Source organism: Procambarus clarkii, chromosome 78, assembly GCF_040958095.1.
Source record: "Procambarus clarkii isolate CNS0578487 chromosome 78, FALCON_Pclarkii_2.0, whole genome shotgun sequence".
In the NCBI taxonomy this organism is placed as follows: domain Eukaryota; kingdom Metazoa; phylum Arthropoda; class Malacostraca; order Decapoda; family Cambaridae; genus Procambarus; species Procambarus clarkii.
In genome coordinates this window covers 19,408,461-19,430,882 of record NC_091227.1, presented here as the reverse complement: position 1 = coordinate 19,430,882, position 22,422 = coordinate 19,408,461, and the positions used below count along the sequence as shown (strand labels likewise).

Here is a 22,422-nt window from a genome sequence, read left to right as displayed (position 1 = left end):
AAAGTAAAATGTTACTTGGGTAGCTCCTCAAATATTTCAGGTTAAACACTCCTCTTAGTATATGTAGTATAATTTTACAATATACAAAAGATTTCCAGCAATTTTGGAAGGTGCAGTTGACCCATTCTTTTACCCTCTTGTGTGTGCTTGGTCACCATGTCATATTACGAAGGATTGGTACCACACCTGCTGTCTTCCTGATGCCCAAAGGCTCTCATATCTAACGTAGTATTGTGTGCCTAAAAAGTAATTCACACAGTATCTCCTCAGATTTCTCATTGCTCTTTAGCATTATTTATATTGAACTTCCCTTTTTCTCAGCTTGGTGGCTTCTCTCATAAACTAATATCAGTGTATGATCATTATTTGCATTATTTATAGAAAAAATCATTATTTGGATTATTTATAGAAAAAATCATTTGCATTATTTATAGAAAATAATACAGTACTATAATGAAACACGCACTAGGGCTGGTACAATTACTAACATCGCTTTGGTCATCCAGGGCCAAAGTTTTACTGCATAGCATAAACATATGTTCTCACTTTTCATATCCATCCAATATGATTACTTCATATATGGGATGGGGCAATATCAGCCCAGACAAAATATAATAGTGTATAGTAAAAGATTATAAATAAGTAACACCTTCATTCTTTGTATCATTGGCACTATACAGCATTAGGGGCTAAACAACCATCACACCACTCCAGCAATCTTCCACAGTAATACACTGGGGAAAGAAAATATGTAACAAAGACACGTACAGAATTAGAAGTCAACGGTGTTGATAAAATTGCTTGTTAAAGTGACAATTACAATAAACACTGTAAAACTTACTAATTTAATGAAACTAACCATTTCATAAAGTTAAATACTTTGAAACAACAAGTTGTACAAAAATTAATATATATGCCCTTTATATATAATGCAGTATGTGTGTTGTACATAACAAGCAGAGTTTTTTAAATGTTATATTCCCAAAATTTTATCTTATGAAGTTAATTATTATAATGTACTGTACATAATATGGCTTTTATAACAATTTGAATCAAAAGTCAAGAAGCCTGACCTAACCTAAATACTGTATGCCAATTATTTCTTAATATTGCCTAACAGCCAAAACTATACCTACATTAGAAATTCTTGTCAATATATTATTATTAAGGGTTAACTACTGTAATTTATTTAATCATATACAGAAATATATGATATGCCAAACCACATTGGCCAATAGTCAAAATGGGCCTTCCTTACAAGGCAAGTAGTGCAGTCCTGGCTATTAGCTATGACATACATACATATGTATGCATGTGTAAGTATATAAATGTATATAATTATCCCTTACTTTTGCAGACTTAAATGAAATTATAGCTTACACATATTTAAATTGTATTTTTCTCTGTGTGTATTAGACATTTCCTCACTCACAATGTCTGCTCATCTGTTGGGCCACCCTTCCACTGCTAAATTTATTCATTTAAATGCACTCTCTTCACCGTTCTATCCTGAATTGTGCAGCTGACTGACTTTGACCCTCCATATTATTATTTTACCACCACATGTACCTCTATTTTTATTCATGCTCATTGCACATCAGCATCTCACATAAGGGGAGACACCATCACCGTTTCCTGCAACCCTCTTCCTATTTGTTTCTCCTAAGCTTTCGTTATTCCAGCCATTTACCTTCGTAACTCCCTCTCAACTTTGCTTGCGATCAGCCATGTCTAACATCCTTGTATACATTTTAGTTTCACTTACCATGCACAGTTTCTTCCCTCTATTACCACTATACCGTTGCACAAATTTGAAGTAGACGTAGTCTTCTCACTCAAACACATTAATAAAGCTTTCAACTAATCTTCATAAATGTGTAATTTTCTGCTTCAAGTAAGTACGGTCATTATCAAAAGGCAGCACCAGTATTTTCTGCTTCAAGAACTGTCATACACAAAATTAAAATTGTTATACTGTACTGTACAGTACTTGTATTCCTGTCAGTCATTTCGTTTGTGAGTCTCGTAATGTTTTCTGATGTTCTTAAATTGATGTCCCTTATGACACTGACTATACTTACCCAGTATACATGAAAATAATGTCCTGTATGTACATGTATATTTACCAACACTAGTATACTACCATACATTAATAATTCAGTCACTTCTTACACCATTAGCTCCTATACATGCTGTACTTCCAAAGAACTTATTTCATTTAAATGAAATCTAATCCCCACTGATGATCAAAACTATACAGTAAATTCTACTCTCAACATTCTACAGTCACTGTTTATTAACTTTTATTATTTGCTTTCTTCAAGCCCATAAAAGCCATGTGCACCCTACAATCTCTCATCTGCTTTCTCTACTAGCTGCTTAAATGCAAAATCTGATACACACCGCCTCCACCACAGCACCCACCTTGTTTACAGTGACAATTTTCAGTTATTTCCTGTACTCTTGTAATTTTGATCCTGCCATACACTTTACCCACTACATTTAGTTAACCAGTGCTTCTATAATTCTTACATTCACTAGATTAATCTTAATTACTGTATATACAATGGTGTAATCGTAACTCTTTCCAGTCATCCATCCCAAATCTGGCAAATTTTCCACACTTAATATGGTCCTTTTTCTCCACTGCATTTAATAATTCCTGCAAATATATACCTTGTCAATGCTTACTGCTTTCCCATATGCTCCTTACTGCTCCTGCACTAATTTACTTACCTCTTCCATGGGTACATCTTGATATTCTCTCTTGAACTCTTCACACTAACAAAACGATCATATTCACACTCAAACTTCTTTTAACAAAGAGTATTCTATCTACATACTGTACTACTAATTTATCTTTCAACAGTCAAGATTTACCCCTCTGCTTATCTTCAATATTTAAATTGGCTTTTCACCAGTCCTTATTGCACTTACATGCTGCTTTTTCATATATGGTATCTTTTACCATTTTCATTTGTACTGTATTTGTAAAGATAATAATATAATTAGCATAAAACTTTTCTTAATACATTACTGCATTCAGTTTCCTTTACAATAAATATTTATACTCCATTAATATAATTACTGTATTAGCATATCTGAATGCATATGCAGTACAGTATAGTCTAATTCTTAAAAACCCATTAGGATATACAAATAATCTCACTATGATAGGTCAGCACTATATTTACGGTTTACCTTAATTCCATTCAGTCTCAGATTTCAGTCTTCATACCATCTTTTGTCAGATGTTGAATTCACAGATGACATTTTATCTTTGTACTTACGCACCATTGAATTAAAAGCTCTTTCATCCTTCGTTTCCATTTTCATTTTCTTACTTGTATTCTTTTTGTTCCTTTTTCTCTTTTTTTTACCTTGACCCTCTGTTTCTTCTTGAGATGGTTTCACAGATGAAGAATCTCCCTGGTCTTCACTCGTTGGGCGCTTTCTTTTTTTACCAAGTACTCGATCCCGTCGTTCTTTTCTAAACTGATTTCTACTAATTTTCCCTTTACCCTTTTCATGATGTCGTATCTGAAAAGAAGCATGTTTTTTTTTTTAAATGTGACATGGGTTTAATACATGACTCAGTAATAAATTTAATAATGCTTTGTATGTTCATATTATTTCCCCAGTATTTATTAGCTATACAGTACTTTACGTGACATAAAACGGTGAAAAACCATACGTATAATCCAGATTTGTGCAAAACGTTACAGCTTTACCTTGGGCCCATAATTAGCTGGGAGATTTTTGTTGGAAGGATTAGACTTGGAACCCATAAAACTTGATTGGCTTTCCATCTCGTTGTCTTCACTAATTTTCTCAGGATTCTTCTTTATCTGACATGCTTTTTTGGTACTATCTGAAATGCATAACACAGAAATAAATGTTATTTACAATACAGCATTACTATTCCATAATATATCAAAAATTTAGGAAAAGATAACTAGGAAAATTACAGTGGAACACTTTGAGAGAATAAACTTTTTAACATGGACAACAAAATTTTTTCTCTGGGCCCCTTCATTTTTAATTCTAATTATTTTCCTGTTCTGTTTTTTATTTTTCAATTTCTTCCCTGAGGTATTTCACTTAACCATTGAGTAATTTTACCACCTCAGTTACAACGGACTTGTAACTCTTAGAAGAGCTAAGACAAAGTAAGCAATTTAAATTAGTAAAAAAATAACAATAATGACACTACAAAAAATGACGATAGAAGACATATAGAGTACCTGTCGTAGTGGCATTCTGTCTTGCATTGTATCCATCTTTTTTCCATAAGGGATTTTTTTCTTTGCTCTTCTCCATACGCTTTTGCCGAGCCTGAAGGACTGATCGGTTTTCCAAAGAAAATTCCACAATAGGCCTCTGTTAAATTAGAAAAGCTCTACATTTTAGAGAAAAATTAATGGTAGTGGAAATTGATTATGAATATATTACTAAAATGTTTACATGGTGGCACTTATTTCTGTTGTTATAAGTATAAGAACAATTTTACAAGATGATAAATTAATGGCTAAAGTTATCAGGGTAAATATTAAAATACATACTGTACAAAGTTTATCATTACTCCCTGTCCCACTTTCATGGGGTGGGATATTATCAGCCCAGAGTGTAATAAAATGATCACTTCTGAACAGCTCCTAATTAGTTTCCCTTAGCCTTGGAACTAACCCCCACCTGGGACATTACTAATACATTATGCTCTGGGCAATTCTGTGCTCTTCAGCAAACTACATAATTGCAAGCCACCACTATGAGAACCTACTTACTATCATTCAGAAATGCCTCAAAACACTCCAATTTCCTCTAAATGATCCATGGCAACTCTAAAATTGCCAAGAATCATTTGGAACAACTTAAACATTCACTAACCACTACACTGGCCACCACCAGGTGGCCGTCCTACATAACATTTGGGTATGGGGAGGTGACCATCCCCACCTTTAATTTCAGCCCACCATAGCAAACTGGGAAAACAGGAATTAAAGGAAGGGAATGAGAAATTATTAATAAGCCAATTAAAAAGGGGTGTCTCATTATACTAATATTTTATTTATGAGCAAGATCCCTTTGTAGGGATCTTGAGACTATGTAATGTATCTTTAGGACTATGTGGAGAAGTGTGAAGGGACTCTTCGCACTTCTCAACATAGTCTATTACAATAATATTAAAAAAGATGAATAGATGACTTATCCAAGGCAACAACAGATAAAAAGAGATGGGCCTTGGAGTGAAGACAGCAGAAGAGGCCCAGGAGGTCTGGGCCTCCCCAGACCTCCTGGTGTAGTGAGGGTTCAATTACAACTCTTAAAAACCCAGGTCTCAAATATTTGCTGTGGACATGTGCCAAAACGTAGGCAGTTGAAGCAGAATACTTTCTAAGCTTGTGAGCTCTAGGTTTGCTTAACTCATGTTCAATTAAATGAGACAGAGGAGCTTAGGAGCAGGGTAATATGGAATGGCTGTTAATAACCAGTAAATGTGGAATACCCCATAGTATTCCATAGATAATTGCACATCTCAAAAGTAGTATCACAGCTGTCCTAATCTGAACCTCAGGTGAATCAGACCATATTAAATGGCTTTTCATGGCTCAAAGGAAATAAGCTAAGAACCACTCTTAACACTACAGACACTACTGCTTAGCTGATAGCAAGAAACCAATGAGGACCTGGAAGAGGTTATAACTGTTGGATAGGCTACGCTAGTTGGAAGTGTACAGACAGGCTGGCTGGAATCTCGGGTGACCTGGGTAACCCAAGGTTGGTTAAGGTAGGTACTTAAGGTAACCTGGACTGCCATTTGGTGGTGGTTGTTGGCCATATCAGGATAAGAGTATTTACCCAACAATCTATCATTTGATTTTTTTCCCTTTAGGTGCTGCATTTTCCTAAAGTAGTCACTTGTTTTCTTGCACCTATGCTTTCTGGTAGATTTCCCTAAGGTTTGTGCTCGATCTCTGATTCCCTGCCTCACAGAGTAAGGCAGTTTCTGGTCCTGGCTCCTGGTAAGCAATAGCTGGGGCTCAAAAGCCTCATGTATTCAGCTAAGGCTTGGTGGTACCACAGATAAGATCGGGGAGCTACTAAGGAGGCCTCCCCTGAAATTTGTGTAAACTTATGGTGCTTAATTACTTGAAAATTCCAGAAAATCATGCATGAAGTAAAGACAGTTGACTTACTTGATCATTAGTGAATATATCGGGGTTATTGTTGATTTTGCGAAGAGCAGCAAGAGCATGCTCATGTTCAGTGAAGGTGACAAAGCCATATCCACGGCTCTTGGGTTTACCATTCTCATCAATGTTTTGGAAATCTCGCATTATTCGTGCCTGTAAAAGATATACGTGCAATCATAATGATTTCTTATTTCATGTAAGTTAGTTAAAGAGAGCACAAATAACTCATAATAATGTAGAGTAAAACCAAGTTGGAAGAAGACATTTCTGTATTAAAGATGACATTTTGCCTATAAGGGCTTTGTTAGATCTATCAGTTGCCCAAGACTAGCTGTGGTTTCTCTCTATATAGTATGTAAATTCACTGATAATCTTGAAATAATCTGTATTTTTATTAAAATATAAAATTAATAACAGAGAACTGGCCACAATTATCATATACTGTACAATATATTCAAATATTGTCATCTACTTCTATGCAAAGTCATGCATGGCATTATAAAATTTGAAAGCTTTTGTAGAATACAAAAAGAAATAAAAAAAAAGAGCTGCAATATATATAATAAATATCGCTAGTGTCTAATATCTAACCTCTGTAATTTTAGCTCCTTCTGGTGAATGCTTGTTGAAAATTGCATACAACCGCTTGTCATCAACTTTCTCAGGCAAATTATTGATACAGAGACGAGTTTCAGACACAAAGATTTGAAAATTCTGCAACATTCGGCGTTTAACCTGCTCTCTCCTTGTGCGAAGAGCCAAGTCAGCTTTTGACAAACCCTCTGCTGCTTTGGTTCCCTGACGAACAACTGGAAAATGTAAAATTATCACCTATGAGCCAACAATGAACTATTATATATATAAAAGTCATTATTCATGCATTACTAAAATAATCACACATACTAGAAAAAGATTATCTCTAAAGTTGAAATTATAAACTCAAAGGTTTAGTGAAGTTTACTGTCATTTTCTCTTGTTTAATGTGTGGATTATTATTCATCTGCTTGAAGTACTTTAAAGAACCAGGTAAGTAAAGAAACATATATATTGTCAGCATTATTACATTACTACGTATATATGTCTATATAAAAAATGCATTTTTAAAAATAAGATTTGTCACTAAAGGAGTCAGAATTAAACAAAAAACGTTTCTACCTAGTGTTCCAACACAAAAGTCGGTCTGGATTTTTAACACATTTTAAAGTATGGTACACATTTCTAACCAATGAAATATTTTTATGGTAGCCAACTGCAGTATTTCCATATTCAGGGGTACAATATCTCTATGTGCAGTACAATATATAATCTAAACATTGCAATGGATCATTTTCCAACATGCTATTTTATTTAGATTTATCAGTACTTAATGAACATCATCTAAATGCATTAACCATTAGTTTCCCAACTATTTCACTGATGTTACTTAAAAGACACTACTGTATTGGTGAAGATTAGTCTAAAAGAACAGATTTCTTACATCCTTCCCGAGCCAAGAAAAGATTTCTTTTATCTTTCTTCACTTTCTCTTGTCCTTTCTCATTTCTTCTCTTCTCCAGCTCCGTCCTGCTTATGGCTCTCATGATATGCATTGGTCGACCACAGAGAATAAAGTCTTTCTTTGTACTGGGGTCTGCTTCTGCTGCTAAACAGGCATCGGCTGCTTCTCGCTCCTGAAAGTTAATAGCTATAAATGAATATTCGGTAAATTTGCAAATTGCTAATGCATACTACAATACTGGTCTTTCATACTTCATTAATCTTTGCCAATAGGATATACCTTATCCCTCAAACAATGGCCTACATCAATTGATGTATAAGGGGAGTTCAGAGGTCAATACGGCTCGTATTCACTAGCATTTGTTACTACAGAAACACTTGAGAACTGGGTTCTGATCATAAGTACTTATAATTATCTTTCTATTATATATAAAAGTCATTAATTACTCAACTTTTTGAGTAAGTGGAATCAGTCCTCACAGGAATATTTATTAATAATTATGTATGTGATAATTTTGGATGTGTTTTTACAATTTATTATAAAATATTTAAGATTTTCTTTGAATCCTATAAGAATCTTTAAATTATGGGAAACATTAAAAAAAAAATTAAAACTTAATTTTTTAACATTTAATTAAGAATAAATGTTACCCATTGTGATGACACTACAGGGCAACTAAAGCTGTTAATGAGGAATCAACTAGACTTAGGTATCACAATCTCTGGTGTTAAGACCACACTATGTAAGACATTAGACCTGACAGAAAATTCACAAACACTCAAAGGAGCTGAAAGCAGTAGTATTAAGAGCTAAAATCTGTTTGTAACCGAGAACTACATGTATGGACGGCACAAGATAATGCGATACTGAATACTGTACTGATTGTCAAAATTAGGCTAAGATATCACTGCTATTCTTATTTCGCTCTGATTTGTTCCTATTGCATAGGTTCCCACAGTACTGTTTAAATTCAGCAAGGCCGAGTAAATCAGAGTAAATTACTGTAAAAGCTCAGTAATCTGAATTTCGATAACTCGAATCTTTGGGTAATCCAAATAAATTTTGAGTTTTTGATTGCTGAACACAAATCAAAATTCGGGGTACTGAAATTTCTGCTACGGTATATGAAAACCTGAATACAGTTAAAATCATTTTTTTTTACTTTTGGACTTTCCAGGTAAAAATGCAGCTAACTTGAAAAGGGGTGAGCCTGATATAATTCAGATTGTTGAGCATGGACAGTACCTGTACTGTTGAGTTCATATCTGTACTGTATACTGTTCATGACTTCCTTTTCCTTTAGTACTCCTGGTTGTTACTGCAGAAGGCATTTTCTTATTCTCATCCTAATTTTTCAAAATTTAAATTTTTACAATAACTTTCACATTTGAAAATTCAAGCATAAATTTTTTTTCCAATAAACAATATTGAACAAGAATTGTGAATATTAAAAGTAGCCTCACCTTGAACTGCACAAATGCTGTTCCCCGTGGGTGCTCAGTAAGCTGGTCTATACAAAGCAAAACATACTTTAATTCTCCAAACTTTTGTAAAACTTCTGCTATTTCTTCCTGTGTAGCAATGAATGGGAGATTTTTTATAAACAATGTCCTTTCTTCCGTGATGTCTTTACTGGGGCCTTTTGTAGGAGCATGTGTATTCTTAGATGGTGTGTGCTTTTTATCATCCTCATCATCATCATCACTACTAGTTTCATCACCATCATCTAATCCACTGTCACCATCTTCATCCTCACTGCTTGCTTTTTCTTCTTTAATCTCTGTCTTTATATCATCTTCCTCACCACTTTCTTCTTTAATCTCCATCTTTATATCATTTTCCTCATCAATCTCTTCTTTTTCATCATTACTCAATTCCTCTTCCTTTATCTTCACTTCTGCACCTCCAGTTTCATCTCTAGATATTTCAGAATTGCTTCCTTCTGGCTTAAATCTTTCCTTCTCAACAGCTAAATCCACAGCAATTGGCCTTCCTGAAAAAGATAACTTGATTGTAAATAAGTAATCATAAATACCGGAACTTACAATTCTGTACAATTTTTGTTTAAGTTCTGTAAAGGTATTTTTAAGAATATCAAGTTTAAAAGTTAATGCACAGAGATAATTTGGCATGAGAGAACAAAACAGCAATCCAAAATCATATAGAATAAAAGGCAGAGTGGAAAAAAAATTAAATGAAATCTTGAATTCAAGAAAAGTTGAGTGAAGCATAAGATCAAAGACTATTATATCTTGAGAAAATAGATTCAAAATGTGATATAATTGTGTTAAGTGAAAATGCTAGAGTAAGGTGAATTAAAAACTGCACAGATAAAAAGTGTACATTGTAATCTAACCCACAAAGATGAAGACTTGGTGAAGAATCCTTCAACTGCTTTTGGTTACCATTATGCAGTACATGAAATCTTTGCAAAAAAACAAACAAAAAAAAAGCAAGTACAGTACAACAGTAATTATGCAAAGAATAAACAAACCATTTTATGGCAGAGAAGCCATTTCAAGCAAGGAGATGCATAAATTATTGATGAAAAAATCATAACACTTAATTAGCACAGTGTATCAAATCACATTCTCTAAGTAATGAATACCTGTATTACTAAATCTAACTAAAAGTACTCAGAGAAGTTAACTAGTCATATATGCACTTGACTCACCTCTAGTTTTCTCATTCCCTATACTATACTGTACTATTCTTTCATTATGCTCCACATGCAGCTCTTTAAGACCTAATTTTCAATCAAACAATTACAACACTTTATTACAATGCTTACCTAACAAAGGTTTCATATTGCACTCCTTTATTGCTTTTAGTGCTTCAGCCTTAGTATCAAACTGAACAAATGCACAGCCCACCATCTTCCCGTCATGTTTGCGTAGAATTGACACTTCTCTAATCTTTCCATACACTGAAAAATGCTCCTCCACTACTTTCTCATCAGCCTGAAATGTGAAAATGGAAGAAAAATAATAAATAACTCTAATGGACTTCCCTAATGCATTTAACACTATAAAATATAAACAATTTACAAATAAATGTAATATTTTGGTACGTATGTACCAAAATTCCAACAAAAAACTTGGCTAATACATCATCATCACTCTTTAAGTCACTAAACTAAACTGTACATTAAGCAGAAATAGAGATCTTAAGACTTCTAAATTTTCAAATCTATTCAACAAAATTATATAAGAACTTTAATATTTAATGTTATTTTCATTTTCCAGCCACAGTTAAAGCATATACATACAGAAATTACAAACAATAGCATGATACTGTACATCAAATGAACTTGTGTCATTTCAAATTATTTGTTTACAGCATATAATGATGTTCAGAATGCTGGAATATGCAATGATGCAAGAATATAATTTAAAGCTTCATACAAAAATGTGGCATGTGTGAGATCCCAACAAATTGCCAAGAATGTGCTAAACTTGTGGATTAAAACAAATTATAAAAATCTATTCACACAAAACATATATTGTTGAAATTTATCCTTTAATTTCGAAATTCAATATAGAAGTGTTTACCTCTGCCTTACTTGGCACTGAATTGAAAGAACAGGCTGGAAAGAATCAGAAACATAAAGTCTTTTAAAAATATACAAACAAAGCAGTATATTTTCGAGCATAGGCCACTAGAAATTAAGTTTCATAGAATGAAAACAACTCATACAACCGAAAAATGGCCGCCCACCTGCTGACTGGCATGAGACACAATCAGAGAATATGGGAAAGGCTCCGAGTTTGAAAACTCTGAGGTGGTCCAACCTGGTCACAGTTATGTGGGTTGCCAGGCAAACAATTGGTACTGTAGTTAGTGAGAACCCTTTATTGGCAATCACTTATGGTGCTAAGGGAGGATTTGAAAGGACTGAGTTTTACCAATGAAACACTGTCAGACATTCGAGGCTGGATTGGCTTTATATCCAAAAATTCTCTAGTACCTCTAGTGAGAACTCAGGGGTTATTTGAATAGTTCCCAGTGGTGCCAATGCCAAGCATTTCGTCCAACCTTGGGAAGTAACTGAATTGTATAGTTCATAAGAAAAACGTACCTTGAAAGACAAATTCCTAATAATAATTCTTCCTTTTCTCTGTTTTGCTGGCTGTCTCTTGTCCTTCCTCTTTGTTTTTTTCTTCTTAATATTTGTTTCATTTTCTTCTCCATCCTCTTCCTTGTTACGTTGTGCACCAGAAACATCTTCATCTGATTCCGTTTCTCTCTGACGAGAATATTTCACTCTCAGAATTTTTCCGTTAAATGTAGAATTATCATACTTTTTAACCGCTTGCTTGGCATCTTCCACAAAAGAATAGATAATGTAGGCCATTCCTTTAAAGGTGCCATCTGAAATAGTGGGAATGCAATATTTAAGACAAATTTCAATTGTAAATAACCATTTAGGTATCATATGTGAAAGTTGAACAAGTGGTGCAATTTAAATTAGTAAAATGTAAATAACTTGACAGTTTGATGACCAATGAGTAAGTGCTTTTTAAACTGGATGATATATGGTTCAGCAAACTGAGCATATGGCAGATGTACAATTCTGCCAATACATATATAATTACAGTACAGCTGCTACCAATAAACAAACACAAGATACACAATACAATTTCTGCCTGAAACGCTATGCGTGTTAGTAGCTTTCCAAGAATATAAGAACAACAATGTTATGTACTCTCATAAACCCAATGTACCTTCTTGTATATAAATAAATCATTAACAAAAAATATACATACTAATGATCATCAATGTTAGCTACGCAGGGTTTATAGTAAAGCCTTTGCACATCAACCCATAATAGGTCTATAGTCAACACACAACCCATTCGTAGATATAATTTGATCAATTGGTTTAATAATTTGCCATATAAACTGGCTGGGTGCTAATTTAACCTTTGCCAAGAAAACACTGTTGCAATTAGCAATAACTAATATTAGTAACACTTTGGCCAGGGTTCGTAGGAACCCGAGCGCTTTGGCCTGGGTTCGTAGGAACCCGAGAGCTGTGGCCTGGGTTTGTAGGAACCAGAGCGCTTTGGCCTGGGTTCATAGGAACCCAAGAGCTGTGGCTTGGGTTTGTAGGAACCAGAGCGCTTTGGCCTGGGTTCGTAGGAACCCAAGAGATGTGGCTTGGGTTTGTAGGAACCAGAGCGCTTTGGCCTGGGTTCGTAGGAACCCGACAGCTGTGGCTTGGGTTTGTAGGAACCAGAGCGCTTTGGCCTGGGTTCGTAGGAACCCAAGAGCTGTGGCTTGGGTTTGTAGGAACCAGAGCGCTTTGGCCTGGGTTCGTAGGAACCCGAGAGCTGTGGCTTGGGTTTGTAGGAACCAGTGCTTTAGCCTGGGTTCGTATCCTGGCCGAGGAGGATTGACTGGGTGCCAATTTCTAACTGCATCCTCTGTTCACCAAGCAGTGAATGGGTACCTTGTTGCTAAATACTTTGGCGGGTCGTATTCTGCATTAAGGACTTGCCTGAAACTCTATGCGTGCAAGTGGCTGTGCAAAAATGTAAACTCTTGTATATATAAAAAAATATAAAATTACTTTATTTATATACAAGAGGGTACATTGGGTTTGTGAGAATACAATCTGTAAGAATGTAGGAACTTGGTATTCTTACATTCTTACAAAGCCACTAACACTCATAACATTTCAGGTAAAAGTGTTTTTTACAATCAATTTTGACAGATATGGTTTTGAAAATCGGAAATGAACTTGGTTGAACCTTCTTGTGTTCAATTTCTGTTATGCAGGCAATGTGTGCATCTGCCATCATATAAATGTGGACTGGCAACATGCCTAAGGCTTATGGCATTACAGTATCTAAATCAAATGGTGAAAAAATAGCAACAAATATAATACGTCCAATTAGTATTGAGGTTAAACCAATTGAGAATACAGCTGCTGCACTAAATGGTGTCACAGTGGAAGTATCCAGCCCATGCAAAATTTTTTCAACTTCTATGCTAAATATGTTACTAAAAACTTACTTTTATCCCTGACAAGATGGCACTTTTTAACGGGTCCAACTTCGCTGAAATAATCTTGTATTTCCCGTCTGCTTATATCAGCAGGTAAATGTGTGACAATTAATGAACATTCCTGCATTTTCGCCATGCTGACTTGTTTACCTATCCGGATATTATGTGGGTGTTCGTGGTGAGGCCGGATGACAGACTCGCCGTTCGTGTAATAAACCTACATTATCGAGGGACGATTACCTTAGTTGTCACAGCTTAGTGGTCACAGCTTAGTATAAATAAATAAATATGTTTATTCAGGTAAGGTACATACATAGAAGTGATGTTACATTAATGGATTGATATATAGATAGAGCTAGTACATACAATGCCTAAAGCCACTATTACGCAATGCGTTTCGGGCAAAAAGTTCACTACTCTGGTAGTGGTGAACTACACTCTATTTTTCCAATATATATCACCTTTCAAATTGTAAACTAAGTTTTACTCAGATTAATAGCCTCCCAAATGCTAGAAAATTATGTTCTATCTTTTAAAAGAGGAAAAGAGTGTCTAGTTTACCGAGTGAGATTTTTTTGCAAGATATGTTGGCCTGTATAGAGAGTTAAAAATTTTATATCCTACGTAAAGCCATATCAGAAAAAGAAAGAATTATTCTACTGGTCCAATCTTCATTTGGTTATATTCGACTTCTGCAATTCAAATTTTCCGCTTCAAAATATTGAATAAGATGAGAGAGCAAACGGCAAACAATTCTTTTGTTATAACATAAAAGATGGCTAGATAAATAAATAAATTATTACTATACTTATTTGCTTATATTTTATATTTAGAAAAATTCAATATTATTTTAATTTATGTGAACGAGTAATGAAATAAATTGTATTCACTATATATTATTTTCTTTTGTAGCTTTTCATACAAGATAGAAACAAGTGAGGATCAGCTAAGGAACTTCCTTCACAACAAACCACCATGGCTGACGTACGTGTTGCTCGCGGTAACTTTTACTGATCCATAATCATCGGCTTATATAGGAAATAACTAGACCTTTGTGATATATTTATAGTTATCGCTGATATCTACAGCTTCAACATATATACCGTTAAGTGTGCTTGATATGTAGAAAGTATTTTTTTTTTATTTCTAAAACCAAGGGTATTTTGTGAAGTAGGTAAACTCATTTATTTCAAACTTTTCAGGCTCAGGCACAAGAGCTGCGCAAGAAGCGTACCTTCAGGAAGTTCACCTACCGCGGGGTGGACCTCGACCAGCTCCTTGATATGAACAAGTAGGTTGGCCTTGTGTTGAAGGCTGTCGCATTGTTCAACTTGGTCTAATTTATATATATGATTTGTATAGCAAAGTAGTTTGTGGCTATCGGCGATATATATTTTATTGCAAGAATATTAAGTTATAACATTGTAGTGTATAATAGGTTAATTGTGGTAGGGTTGTGAACACTTTGGCTCGGCAGGGTTAAGTTAAGAACAAAGGTAACTGCAGAAGGCCTATTGGCCCATACGAAGCAGCAGCTATTTATAACCACTCAATTCTACTCATATACATGTCCAACCTACGCTTGAAACAATAGAGGGATTATTTTATTATACAGCGAGAGCCTCACTCTTGCAGTGGTTAGGGGTCGAGGTATTGGTGGAAGGTGTTTGTCACCTCCCCCCATACCCACTCCTCCATCCCCCAGACATTCCCAGTAACGCCCCGACCGTGTAGAACTGCCCTCCTGGCAGTTCTTAGATGCTGCTATGCCACCAACCCTGAATAAGTCATTGAACGATTATGGTACAAGCAGCATTGTGGGGGAAATACAGGAGATGGGAAGAAGTCGGTAGCATGACACACACTTCCCTCTGCTGCAGTTTACTCGTGGTTCAGTCCACTGTACCTGCTGCAGTTTACTCGTGGTTCAGTCCACTGTACCTGCTGCAGTTTACTCGTGGTTCAGTCCACTGTACCTGCTGCAGTTTACTCGTGGTTCAGTCCACTGCACTTGCTGCAGGTTTACCTGTAGTCTTTACCTACTCCCCCAAAGATTCTATTTCAGTATATCCAGCCGCTTGAGCTAAGTGTTGCTCCAGGTGGCTCAGCAGCTGCTTCATGAGCCACTGAATTTATTTCCTCCTGGGTCGAGTCAATTCATTATTTGTTGCAGTGTTGGGTGGGTGTGAATATTATGCATGACTACCTCAATGTCACCATTTAACCCTTAACATGCTCGGGGTCTAATATCCTGCCATCCCCACAGGCGCATGTCATTTTGAAAAAAAAAAAATTATTTTTTCTTTCTAACCTGTTAATTTGTGTTCACTGATCACGGGAAAAATAATAAAAAAATCGTAAGTGGCATATATTGCCCGCTATAGGGTGGGGAAGTCTGGCAAATTATAGGCGCTGACTCAGCGTGCGTCCCAGGTGGTCTGTTGCTCGCAAGCTGTCAGGCCAGAGTTGCCACAAAGAGATAATTACCGAATTATTTCAATGTCTCTGATTGATTTTTCATACTTTTTTTTGCTGTAATATTATTCAATATTGTGTAGTTTGATATATTTATATAATAAAATGAGTGAATCTTTGGTGTACTCAAAAATATGGTGTGCATATTGTTGATTCAATTATGTTCATCAATCAGTGAACAAATACTTTGTCGGTTATTACACTATAAGCACAGGTTATATATAAATATTTGCATGTTTTGTTCACTATAACGAACCACTAAGTAGCTATTATGAGTCAAAAAGTAATGAGGAGTGACCGCCGTGTACCAGCCAGCCACTCCCGCCCTCCCTCCAGTCATCTGACTCACCCTCATTCTCCTCCCACAATAATGTTTTTGCTATAATTCACTATATACAGACGTTATATATAAGTATCTACATGTTTTGTTCACCATAACTGTACATCTAAGCTTGTATGGTGAGTAAAGGCACAGAGATGTGGCTACTCACACAGTCAGCTGATCGGCGGCCGCCCTCAAGGCCAGACGCACTAATATTTCTCCTCCAACAACACTGTGTGGTGTTATTACGCTATATACACACATTATATATAAATATCTACCTGTTTTATTCATCATACTTGTACAAATAAACTGGTATGGTGCCCAAAGACCATCGTGGTAACCAGTAAACAACACCGTCGTCTGCACGGTGGCGTCATGCAGACGACGCCACCGCTCTCACCAAAATGGCGGCTCCAAACCTTCTCTTGCTGTTTATACCCTCTATACGCACGTTATATATAAGTATCTACATTTGTGTTCACCATAGCGAACCACAAAGCTGGTATGGTGAGTGCAGTCAATAAAAGGTGGCCACACACAGTCAAAAGACATCGCCACCACCCTCCCTCCCACAGCATTACACCTCCTTCCATGGCGCACAGCGCTAAATATCACCACAATCCTGCTATTATCAGAACCCTGGTCAGTTTTATCACAGTCAGGGGTCTTCTGTAATAATATCAAAGCTACATAATAGCATGAACAAGTATAATTTGGCATTTTTAGGCGATGCTGTGGTCACAAGCTGAACAGCAGTGCTGTTAGCTCATGCTGCGTGCGTCAGGCTTGGTTGCTCACTCAATACTGAGGCCAATAACACCCGGGAGTTTGGCCCACGATTTTTTTTTAAAATGGCGTCTGTTTACAAGAGCCCTGATGAAGGTGTGGTGAACCCCGTGTATCCGCGGGCTGTTTAAATCTTGCGTAGTACTCCAACACATCATATGACGTGATGCGCAGTTTACTGGTACAACGTCCAGCACGTCATATGACGTGATGCGCACTTTAAGGGTTAATGAAGTGGCTTTATTCTTTAGATATGTTATATAAATAGCGGGATAAATTAAAGGTATGTCAACTGTATGAAAGGAGTCACTACTGTCCAGCCCAAGCTGGACAGTAGAGTGTGAGATGTATGTAGAGTACAAAAATAACTACTTTTTTGTCTCCGAATGAGATTAGATAAAAATTACTATTTTAATAGTGAAATAAAAATACTGCAGTAAATGTGGATGAAAGTAATTGAAATGAATAGTAAAATGCTTGATGTGGCCAGTTATTCAAATACTTGGTATATGTGAACACATGGAATTTAGTAAGGGATAAGGCCGGGTGAAAGCTTTTTATAATATGGTGGCAGACGCATTTGTGCTGTAAGTGACGGAAGAACATTCTAGACTGAATAGTGTGGTGCACTTGTCTACAATCATTGGAGAAGGGTTTATGCTTCTTTATCATGGATGTTGTGTATTGTGAATGAATTGATTTACAATATTTTTTTTCCAAGCTGATGGATCCCCCCAATGTGATAGGAAGTGGGAAATGGGGTAATAATGTATTCATGTGTGAACAGTACTGTTTGTATTTGATGGCTATTCAGCAAATCTGTTTCTTTTAAATTTAAAATTCTAATTGATAGATGCAACAGTTATAAGAAACTAGTATTTGAAGATGCCTAAATTAATCAAGTGTTTACATTACTTTCATTTGGTAATAGTACAACTTCAGTAATGTTATTAAATGTTATACAGCTAGATAAAAGGGATTTATTGTGGTGTAAAAGTGAGTGGCATACCAAGTGACTGGATTTAATATAATCCAGTCATAAAGCAAGCTCATAGAAAAATTTTGAGGTTTATTGGATGTTTAAATCTTTTAATTATCCTATGCTCCTCAAAGACAATATATAACATTAAGTGAAATAGTTTGCCATCATAAACAAGAAACCAGTTGGGCTTATTTGTGGTGGTGCTAGGTGAACAGAGCTATCAGTTGTAAGAAATGCACCAAAATGAATGTATCCTGAACTGGATTCAAACCCGGGAGTTTTAGGTGTGGACCAACTGCATTGGCCACACTAGAATACAAGACATCTATATTATTGACTAAATTTATTGCTGATGTATTTGGTTGCTTTCGTGGTAGGGTGGGGTGGGCACGTGTCCAGAAAGAGGATTAAAGCCTCGGTGATGTAATTTCATAACAACTTTGGAGTTCCTTATGATTTATCATTCCTTGTTTGATTGTACATTTGTTGCTGTCACTCCTTTTTTACTATACCAATATTTAACATACTGTACTATATAATGGTTTAAGCCATTACTCTTTACTTTCTTCTAATTGTGTAGCTAATTCTAAAATTTTCATTGCTCTAGTCATTTTCCTTAACCCTTTTACCTTTAGTTTATTCACTAATCATGGCCTGATTACCTCTGGCCTCTCATTACCTAATCATGGCCTCTCTTAATTTGTCTGCGCTGCACACATGCTTTGTATGACAACTCGTGGGACTCGCACATGGTTTTTTTTTTTTTCCTAATGTTAAAATGCATTCCCTAATCATGGGAAAATTTAATTTCCATGTAACTAGCTTTGGTTGTGGTGGTGAGAAAGTGATATCACCAATTCGTGAATTCTGATGGATGAGAAGACCCATGGCGGTCACCAGCAAAAACACTGTTTTTGCTGTTATCACAATGTATAGATGTTATATATAACTACATGTTTATTCACTATTGCAACCCACTAGGCAGTTCTGGTGAGCGAGATAAGTCTTGTAATTTTTGATCCAGGGGTCAGCCTAGCCTCCACTCATTTTGCACAAAGTTGTAGGTGCAATGATTTATTGGACTGTCAGTTACTTACATCACAATGTGTAGATCATGGGAATGCACAGATACCTATGTGCATTCGTGTAACTTGTATCACTCCATAAAATAATACAGATAAAACTGATTTTTTGCTGTTATCACACTATTCATGTGTTATATTTAACTACAGTATTATGCACCATTGCAAACTACTGAACAATTCTGGGAAATATCTCCTCCATTGATCCATGGACATACGCTCGCCAGTTGCTGGGAGCACCTGACAAAGCAAAGTGCCACCCGATACACTGTGCACATTGCTAACTGTAGCCAACACTTTAATTATCAGACTTCTAGTCCCTAAGTCCTGAATAATTTTTCATTTGTTAATTTTCTGTAGGAACAACTACAACTAGGAACCCAACTAATATTTGCTGTGTTGGTACTGAGGCCCTCGTACCCAGCAGGGGTGCCCAATGATCTTGTTGCAAGATGGCATTTGTTACTGTTTACTTGAAGACACTGAAATGTGTACCTGCAGGACTTTCAATGCATTTAGACCTAAAAATCAACCCTGGGTTGACACTTGCACTAATGAAATAAACCTGGTTGATAGGTGTGTTGATAGATGTAGTTGAAGGGTTCAAACAACTCATGTGTGTGTAAATACTCTTCTCATTCTGACCTCTCAGTTGTTTACTAGTCCCACCAGTTACAGTAACATTTCACTTAATACAGTAGATAATGATGACACTGAAGATGTAAAATATTTATTGGTGCAGAACTTGATTGTCATTCATAAATTATTCCAGTGAGCAGCTGGTAGAGTTGTTTCCCTGCCGTCAACGTCGTCGTTTTCAGCGTGGCTTGAAGCGTAAACACATGGCTCTCCTGAAGAGACTTCGCAAGGCTAAGAAGGAATGCCCTGCTCTTGAAAAACCTGCTGTTGTTAAGACACACTTACGTGACATGATCATTGTGCCTGAGATGGTGGGATCTATGGTTGGTGTATACAACGGCAAAACCTTCAATCAAGTTGAAATTAAGGTTAGTATCTAGGTACTAATGTGTTAAAATCTTGTCTATGTTGAGTCATTTTAAGTTTAGATATATCATTCTTATTTCATATGTAAGTATTAACAAGGTACCCAGTTAGCAGAGCCTAATTTAAAAATCAGGCAAATCAGGCAAGAGTACTTGTGGAAAAAGGTCTGCTTGTAGAAACATTAAAGCTACAAGCAGCTTGTTTGGTTGCACGGCTGGTAGGTGTAATTAATTTGGTAATATGACGCATTAAGCCACCCTCTTCCCACACATTAGTAAGGGAACTTGTTGTTCCTTTAATCAGCAGAGTACTGCAAGCTGCCATCTTCTTTTCCAACCCCTCCTCCTCCCCCATACCATGGGAACATCTTTGTTTACCTGGAAGGTGGTCCAGAGGTTTTTGGCAACAGTATAAGCAGCATTTTATCAACTAGTACTACCATAAAGCTATTTTTATTATTTTATTAAAAAATTGAGTGGCAAACCAAGTGGCCGGACTGTGTAGTCCAGTCATAAAGCAAGCTCATAGATCAATGTTTGGGGTTTATTGGATGTTTAAATGTATTTTAATTATCCTATGCTCCTCAAAGACAATATATAGTATGTAATGAAATAGTAAAAGAATAGGAATCAGACTGATCAATTTGATGTGTAGCAAGGCTTTGGAACCTCAACGTGGTAGGATGCAACATGTAGATTTGTTGGCCGATATTGAAAAAATTTATTGTGGCAACAATCTCTCTCAAACTTACACCCTTCTTCCATGGTTATAGTTTACTGATAGTCTTAGCATTACTGCTCTTTTAATCCAGAATAATGTTACCTTTACCTTCCATTCCACTGCATTCCATATTCAGGAATAAATGGCATACTGTCTTTTCTGTGCTAATCCTTTTAGACATCTTATGGGGCAATGCTATTACTTAGTTTTCTTCTCCAATTTCAGCCAGAGATGATAAGTCATTACTTAGCCGAGTTCTCCATCACTTACAAGCCAGTCAAGCATGGTAGGCCTGGTATTGGTGCCACCCACAGCTCCAGGTTCATCCCTCTCAAGTAAACTGTCAATAAAGAAATTATGATAATATTTTAGATTTATTAAAGTCCTGTACTGTTCCTTATTTGGATATTGATGGAAATGTCAAAAGTTCATGCCTTCCCTTTGCTCACTGTATATTGTTTAAAAATTTTCATGTGCTTATAGGTTAAGATGACTGAAGCACTTGGTGGCATGTGAGAGTAAGTTTAATGTGTAAACTGTTTTGGATGTACAGTAGATGTGGAAAGTTTAGTAAAATATTGCTAGAACAAAGTGGATGTATTAAAGAGGCACTTAGATAAGTTCTTGCAAGAAGCGCCAGACCAAGGCTTGAATAAGTACCATTAGAAACGGTGTAACGTCAGTTGCTGAACGTCCCTCTGCAAATTTACGAGCTTGTTGATATATGTATGGGTTGACCGAGTGTGTGGTTCCTGGTCAACCCGTTCTCGCAAATTTAATAAGTCAATATTGACATTAAATATGTGCATAGGTGACATAACATAATAGATACCCTTAAAAAGATTCATAGAAAACACCGACCTTACCTAACCTTGTTAGTATCTTAAAGATAAGCATCTTATTGCTTCGTAATTACAATTATTACCTAACCTATAATAGGTATAGGTTAAGTAATAATTGTAATTACGAAGCAATAAGATGCTTATCTTAAGATACTAACAAGGTTAGGTAAGGTCGGTGTTTTCTGTGAATCTTTTTAAGGGTATCTATTATGTTTAGTATATCACCTATGCACGTAGTTAATAAGTCAATATTGACTTTACGAATTTGCGAGAACGGGTTGTCCTGGTGGCGTGGGCATCCACACTAGTTCACCAGTGATGAACGCACTTGAATTCTTTGTAAAGTACTTCGTTGTTTTTCAACTTTTTTGGTTTCTAAACATAAAAGTACTGTGATTGTTATATATCATGCCATGGGTCCCAAGAAAGTCGGTGGTAAAAGTTAAACATAAGAACGTTGTTAAGAGGCAGTAGATGATGTCCCTTCCTCATTACGAAAATGTGT

General features: G+C 36.0%; 2 protein-coding genes across 2 annotated transcripts; one reads left to right on the top strand and one right to left on the bottom strand.

Moving 5' to 3' along the window:
• Positions 1-632: 632 nt before the first annotated feature.
• Positions 633-13,891, bottom strand: LOC123746026 (RNA-binding protein 28). The gene is made up of 10 exons (XM_045727171.2): positions 13,710-13,891; positions 11,771-12,063; positions 10,484-10,652; positions 9,156-9,685; positions 7,672-7,864; positions 6,786-7,003; positions 6,198-6,347; positions 4,245-4,380; positions 3,732-3,871; positions 633-3,540 (listed from the first exon to the last, which is right to left on the bottom strand). The coding sequence occupies exons 1-10, from the start codon at positions 13,834-13,836 to the stop codon at positions 3,226-3,228; spliced, it is 2,271 nt and encodes a 756-aa protein (XP_045583127.2). The 5' UTR covers positions 13,837-13,891; the 3' UTR covers positions 633-3,225.
• Positions 13,892-14,620: 729 nt separating this feature from the next.
• On the top strand, positions 14,621-21,439 carry LOC123746025 (ribosomal protein S15). Its single transcript, XM_045727170.2, has 4 exons — positions 14,621-14,684; positions 14,903-14,991; positions 20,123-20,357; positions 21,301-21,439. Exons 1-4 carry the CDS (start codon positions 14,676-14,678, stop codon positions 21,412-21,414), a joined length of 447 nt encoding a protein of 148 aa, XP_045583126.1. The 5' UTR covers positions 14,621-14,675; the 3' UTR covers positions 21,415-21,439.
• The last annotated feature ends 983 nt before the right edge of the window (positions 21,440-22,422 follow it).